General features: G+C 56.0%; 1 protein-coding gene across 1 annotated transcript in view; it reads left to right on the top strand.

Moving 5' to 3' along the window:
- Positions 1–7,187, top strand: part of CEP164 (centrosomal protein 164) — a gene marked incomplete in the record, with an annotated part of 82,259 nt that overhangs the window by 62,719 nt on the left and 12,353 nt on the right. Inside the window, 6 exon segments of the mRNA XM_027765688.1 lie at positions 1,420–1,635; positions 3,691–3,822; positions 3,903–4,119; positions 5,553–5,630; positions 5,852–5,983; positions 6,328–6,450. Coding sequence (XP_027621489.1) covers positions 1,420–1,635; positions 3,691–3,822; positions 3,903–4,119; positions 5,553–5,630; positions 5,852–5,983; positions 6,328–6,450 — 898 coding nt within the window.

Genomic DNA, 7,187 nt, shown 5'->3' with positions numbered 1-7,187 from the left:
GCGGGGGAGCTGTTTCCGAGGGCAGGATCCTCAGAGGAGGTGGCAGCCACGCGCTTGCATGTACAACAGCTGGTCTGCATCCGGGGACTAAGAGGAAGCCAGGATTTGGGAAGAGGAGGAGTTGGAGTTGGAAGCAGAAAGGAGTTAGAGGAGTAGCTCAAGGCTGTTACTGGTTCAAGTTTCGATTTTAGGAAAGTGGGAAGGAAAGCTCTTCAGGGCATTTCAGAGATGTCGTAGCCGCTTCTATTTCCCTTCTCTCTCCAGCCTCACAGGCCCAGGATGATATGCCCAAGTCCTCATTTTCCTCTGCAGCGCTAATCCGATCCCTCCCGCTGCCTCCCATCTGCTATGGAGCTGGAGCGAGAGGGAGAAGGGACTCTGAGCCCCCAGCAGGGAGGACTGCTCCCATGTTTGACCCTTGCCCAGTCGTCTTTGAGTAGGTCCTGCCCACACTTTTCTGCAGAGGCCAGCTGAGCCACTGTGCCAGGCCTGAGCACCGTGTAAGAAGGGTGCTGGCGGTGTGGTCAGACCCCCTTCTGATCTGGGACTCAGGGCCTGGAGGTGCAGTTGTGCGCTCGCTGGCCCGGAAAACATTGCTCTGGAAGGCAGCATTCTTTCCCCTGCTCGTCGTTCTTTGCTCACAACATTCTTAAGGTTTCTCTTGGAGTATTTCCCTCAGTAACCAGCAAGCCAGCAAAATCACACCCCTCAATACTTAACAGACATCTTTTTAACCAGTGCCACTCACCTCTGTATCCAGGTTAGCTCTGAATTCTGCTTGCTCATTTCCAAACATTGAACTTACTCTAAGCAGATGCAAACGTGCCCCCGTGGGGAGACATGGAACACAGCTCTCCCATGGTGCGCTGACACATTCTGGCTTAGGGGCATGTTCCTGCCTGGCTCTTTTGGTTTGGGGGGGGTGGGTGTTCTATTCCTAGACCTCTAGGCAGTGTTGCAGGCCTCTGTTAGGGGACAGGCTGGGCTGCTTCTCCTGCGGGCTCATACATAGTGGGGAGGAGTCTCAGTGGACCATCCCAAGTTGCTGCCCTGAGCCTCAAGTGTCTGGCAGAGACCTGGTAGGGAGAGAGAGACAAGGCTGTGAGCCTCTCTGGGGAAGGCCCATTAGGAATAGCACTCTACTCCCTGCTGCTGCCCTCTCCTGAGCCGTGGCTTTGGGAATTGACGTTGAACCACAGCCTGCAGGGCTCCTAAGGGGCCACTCTTCTCCCTTGTCCTTGGGGCCTCAGACAGCAACGGTGGGGCTTGTCCCGTAGGGCACACGTCACCTGTGTCTTAGGGGCCACCTCTCGGTGACACCCCTTGGGGTGCGACATCTGATGTTCTGTGTCTCTGTGAGCCTTGGCGCTGGTAGGTGGGTATTCAGACCAGTGATGTGCTGTCCCCTACCCCCGCCAGGCAGCCCCCCGAGCCTGCAGCCTCTCCAGAGCAGCTCTCCACGGCAGAGGCTGCACTGGACACCGTGGAAGCGGCCGTGGCCCAAGAACTTGGGCAAGACGAGAGGCAGCTGCTGGAGTCGAAGCGAGAGAAGATGCAGCAGCTGCAGGAGAAGCTGTGGCAGGAGGAGGAGGAGGAGATCCTTCGGCTTCACCAGCACAAAGAGCAGACGCTCAGGTCCTGCCTTCCCCTTCAGGGCCTCGCAGGGACACCCCCTCCCTACCCTGGGGACCACAGGGATGCCCGTAGCCTCACTAGGACGATCCTGTGAGAGATCTACCCAGTAGCCTCTGCTTTATCTCATCGGCAGCCCTTCTTGCAGAGGAGGCTGGGAAGTGGAGTGCCTCAGGTGGCCTCTCTGAATAAAGTCTGAGTCCCGTTAGGAAAGAAAGGAGGACGGACGTGGAGAAGAAGGTGGCACGCAGTTCATCATAGTCCCAGGACGGCAGGAGTGCCACCAAAGAGCAATACTGTACTTACTTGGCGGTAGTTATTATTTCACTAAAGGCTCAGTCTTGGCCTGCTGGACAGGATATCCAGAACATCGCTGGTTTTAGATGCTACATGTGAAGAGTATGTAGATCATACCTATGAAGAATTTGTGGAAAGAGAAGAGAAATAAAAAGCCAGCCCTTGAGCACCTGCAGGCCAGAGGCAGTCTCTCTCATTGGCCTGGCGCAGGCTCCAGGGGCTCCTTATATCATGCCCTCCTGCCAGGGAGCATCCCAAAGAGCTGGCCTCCCCACGGCATCCTCCCCTTCCAGCCAACCGAAAATTGGGGCGGAGGTCCCCCAAACAGGTGCGACTCGGTTTACTTCAAGATGCAGTGCCGGGACCAGCAGGTGGCATGGTGGCTAAGGCAGCTGGATTCCCACAGGGCCGGCTGTGGAGAAATCATCTTCTAGATCATGATTTTCTTAGACTTGGATTCCGGGTGAACAGCGTGTGTCCCCAGTTGTGTGAGGCTGCATGAGGCATAAGGAGGATGTGGTTTATGTGAGCAGGGGTCTGCCTGCTTAGGATGAAACGGTCATGGTCATTGGCCTATAGTAAGATAGCTTTCGGGCTGGCAGGTGGCATGGTGGTTAAGGTGCTGGATTCCCACATGGCTGACCACGGTTCAAGTCCTGGACCTGACGATTTGCTTTCTCACTCTCTCTCTGTCTCTGGTGAGCACATGGGCCCTGAAGCAAAAAACTTAAAATAAGTAATTAAATAATTCTTTTTTAAAAAAGATAGCTTTTGTGGATACTCGAGACTTGTATGTGGTTTGCGGCTGGATAATGCTGCTCAAATTCAGCAAACATTTATTGAGCACCTCTTTTACGTCAATTACTGTGCTCGGTACCTGGGATATAACAAGTTTTCAGATGAGATTGTGTCTCTGGAGAAGCTCCTAGCCAGGCCAGGAAAGCGGAGGCACGGTAGATTGATGAAGATATGGTGTGGTGCGTGGTTCACAGGACACGGGGCAAGAAAGGGCCACATGCAGGCCCAGCTGCAAGCGTGCACTGGGTGCTGGCCTGGGCACATGGGGCCATGTGGGAGCCCCGGGGTTTGATTTGCAGCCCACCTTAAAGGGCTGAGTGTAGTGGCACGTGTCTGTCATCCCAGCTACTCAGGCAAGGGAGGAGGCTCGTGACACAGCGAGACCCTGTATGAAAACACACATACGTGCGTGGATGCGAAAGGGCCACATAGAAGGTGCGACAGGAACAGAGAGGTGTATCGGTGAGCTTGGAGGGAGTTGGAAAGACTTCCCAGAGAGGAGGAAGCTGGGCGTTGAATGAGGAATGTGGGTTTGTCAGATCAAGAGGAGGATTCTAGACAGGAACCAGCATGAACCAAAGGGCAGGGAAGAGAGTGGGGGGCTTTACAGATGGTGACTGACCTAGTGTGCCAGGACAGAGTCTCTAGGGTGGAGGGTCAAGCATGTGGAACCAGAGTCCAGTTGGGGTGCCTGCAGTCATCCTGGGGTGACTGTCATGCCAAGGTGAACTTGTAGGCCGAGGGGATAGTTGGGGAACATGCTGTGTTGGGCACCAAGCAGCCTGCATGTACACCAGGAGGGGTCACAAGGAGGAATCATGGAGCCAGAGGCTGAGGTTGGATATTTAGGGACTTCACCGAGGCCACAGACCACTGGAGGCTGAGGGCCAGGGAGTATGAATAGAAGAGGTAAGGCCTTCATGGTCCCTCTGACGACGAATTTGCCTGTCCCTCCCTTCCCAGTTCCCTAAAGGAGCAGCTGCAGAAAGCCACCAAGGAGGAGGAGGCCCACATGAGAGCAGAGGAAAGCAGGAAGCTGTCTGAGCTCCGAGCCCAGGTCCAGGCCAGCGCGGCAGCAGACGAGGACCAGATCAGGTGAGTGCCTGCTGTGAGCTGACCGGCCAGCGGTGGTCCCCCAGTGCATGGACCCACCCCCATCCCATCCTGTCTGCCAGGGCCGAGCAAGAGGCCTCCCTGCAGAGGCTGCGAGAAGAGCTGGAGACTCTGCAGGAGGCTGAGAGGGCCAGCTTGGAACAGAAAAGCAGGCAGATGCTGGAGCAGCTCAAGGAAGAGATGGAGGCCTTGGAGAAGAGAGAGCAGGCCGCCCTGAATGCTGAGAAGGAGCAGGCTCTGCAGCAGCTGAGGGAGCAGCTGGAAGGGGAGAGGCAAGAAGTGAGTGAGCTGAGGGGGGCCCTGCCCACCCACGTCCTCTAGAAGGCTGCCCAGGGGAGGGACTGGGTGCAGGGGGAGAGGAGGAGGGGCAGGCCTGCATGTGTGATGGTGAGCCAGTGGGAGTGGGTGGTGTGCACAGCCAGGTGTGGAAGACCGTGAACCGGCCCTCAGGGCCACGAGTGTGTGCATTGGCTCAGCTCAGAGCAGGCACTGGCAGGTGTCCTGAGCCCCTCCAGGGGCAGGCTGGACTGGTAGCAGCAGCTGGGTATTGTCATTGCGGGGGCCCATCAGAACCTTGACGGGTGGTGTCCCGTGGCTTGGGATGGTTTCATGGCTGGAGATGAGGGCACTGCGTCCCGTGCCTGTGGGGTACTCAGTGGCTTCTTCTGTTCCCTTCGCTCTCCTGACTTAGAGCGATGGGCTAGCGACTTAGCAGGTCTCTCCCTCATCCACACCCTGCTCCCTCCAGTCACATGGTCCCCTCCAGGCTAGATGTTGGAGTCGGACCAGGTAGAACTTATTTCTTTGGAGACATGTGGAACTTCGGGTATTAGACATGGAAAAACTACAGCAAGGTGGGGGCGCTTCACTACACTGCACATGTCCTCCTTGGCGGCCTTATTTTTATTTATTTATTTTCATGATAGAAAATGGGGACCCCAGTAGGGTTCCCATGCCATGATCCATCTCGGTGTCAGCCAGCTCAGATCATGGGCACGTGGTTGTGTGCACTGGGTTATAACGAGAGCCCCAAAGCGAGCCTCTCGCTCCCCACTTGCACACACGTGCACACCCTGGGTCCTCCCTAGGTGGGTGCAGAGCAGGGACAAGGGACAAACCATGGTCGGAGATTGTGGGAGGACTTCCTCCCTGGCACCCTGCAATGGTGAAGTCTTTTCTATTAGATTATCGGGACAGTCGTGATGTATTTTTCTTTTTTTTTTTAATGTAAAAATGTGTCATGACTTTCCAGACCACCGAGTATTTTATTTATGTATGTTTGGCCTTTTTACTGAAGCATTAGAAGTTCCCTTCCCCTCAGTGGGGTGACCCCTCTATGAGGGAGGCTGTATTAATAGTTACTATTAGTAACCTGAACCCAGGTCCTCGCCCATGTGGGTCCAGCTGCACTACTGCTGTGCCCCTGGCTGGCCCCACTTGGGTCTTCTTTCTGGTCACAAGTGTTGTCTGTGTGGGTGTGGCCTCACCTAGGGCTAGGGCTGGGAGCAGGGCCCTGATGAAATGCCCTCGACTCTGGCCTTCCTGTTCCTGTTCCCTTGCCAGTTGCACACGTCAGAGACTGAGTGCCAGAGGAACAAAGATGTGTCCCTTATCGCGAGGGCTGGGGGTGGTCTTCCTGGCTTGGCCTCCCTGGTCAGCACCTGACCGGTTGTGCTGCCCTGCACCCTCACAGGCCCTGTGCTTCTCCCCAGGCAGTGGCAAGGCTGGAGAAGGAACACAGCGCCGAGCTGGAGCAGCTCTGCTCCTCGCTGGAAGCCAAGCACCGGGAGGTGAGACCTGGCCAGTGCTGGCCCAGGGGTGCAGAGCCTGATTGTGAGCCTGAAGACCCCTGCATGGCTGGTCACAGAAGAGCTCATACCCGGCTATTCAGGAGCGAGCCTCTCTCCTTCCAGGCCCTGGGGGTGGAAGCTGGTCCCGGGGACTGAGTCCCCCTGGCAGCTGTGCAGTCTCTCTGAGTCACACTGCCCTGTGCGTGCTGGGGCCTCCTCAGGTGGTCACTAGTCTCCAGAAGAAGATAGAAGAAGCCCAACGGAAAGAGGAGACCCAGCTGCAAGAGAACCTAGGGTGGGCAGAGCAGCGAGCCCTCCAGAGGGTTCACCAGGTGATGGAGTACACGCAAGAGGTGAGGGCCGGACGGTGTCTTTGACGTTCATGTGTCCTTGTTGTGCCCTCTCATGGCCTGCTGAGCCATCCTGCCCTAAATGCCCTCCAGTTTGCTGTTCCACCTGCACTTCTGGTTCTGTTTCTGCCTCAGTTCCCTCGGATGCAGATCCTCCTCCAGCCCCATGCCCTGCACACATGTGGGGAGTATGGCCATGCATGTGCAGGGTGCTTTCTCCACGCATGGAGGGGGTGTTCTGGGGGAGGTATGTTGGGGAGGCACATGTGAGCCTTCAGGTGTGCCAGGCTCTGTGTGCCGGCCCACGCTCAGTCCTGCAAGCCGTACCCCTGCCGTGGGCCCTGCAGCTCAGCAGCCTCCTCCAAGACAAGCGCCAGGAGGTGGAGCGGGAGCACGAGAGGAAGATGGACAGGATGAAGGAGGAGCACCGGCGGGTGGTGGCTGAGGCCAGGGAGCAGTACGAAGCCGAGGTAGCTTGGCCACACTCCCTGGCACATTCTCACACATGCATGCACGTGCACACCCTGTCCTCCCTAGGTGGGTGCAGGGCAGGGACAAGGGACACATTGTGGTCAGAGATTGTGGGAGGATATTTTCACCTGGCACCCTGCAGTGGTGAAGTCTTGTATCAAGCTGTTGCGAAAGTCATGGCATATTTTTCTTTGCAAACATGCAACATGACTTTCCAGACAACCCAATATTTTATAAATCTATTTCTTTTTTGCCTTTTTACTAAAGCATGAGACGTTCCCCTCCCCCTCAAAGAGGGATGACCCCTCCATCAAGCAGACTGTACTTTCTTCTGAGAGTAACAGTAACCTGTGTGGGTTCGCACTGGGTGCTAAGCCCGTTCCCCTTCAGTCCCCATGGCGACCTTAAGGAGGTACGAGCTGTCACCATCTGCATTTTACGGATGAGAACCCTGGGATTGGCAGAAGGGCTAGGATTCAAGCACAGGCCGTCTGACTCCAGAGCCTTCATTCCCATGCCATAGCATCAGGTTTAATTGAAACTTTAGAGGGCCAGGAGATGGTGTCATGATTATGTTGCTGGACTCACACATGGCTGACCGCAGTTCGAGTCCCAGACCCGGTGGCTGAAACTCATGCTGGGCACGTGTGCATGCATGCCCAAAATCCTATAAGGAGAGTGGAGGAGGAGAAAGGATTGTGGCATGGCCATCCCCCTGGGTGTGTGTGTGTGTGTG

This window comes from Tupaia chinensis, unplaced genomic scaffold (assembly GCF_000334495.1).
Source record: "Tupaia chinensis unplaced genomic scaffold, TupChi_1.0 Scaffold139431_1, whole genome shotgun sequence".
In the NCBI taxonomy this organism is placed as follows: domain Eukaryota; kingdom Metazoa; phylum Chordata; class Mammalia; order Scandentia; family Tupaiidae; genus Tupaia; species Tupaia belangeri.
This window is presented reverse-complemented; position numbering and strand designations above follow the sequence as displayed.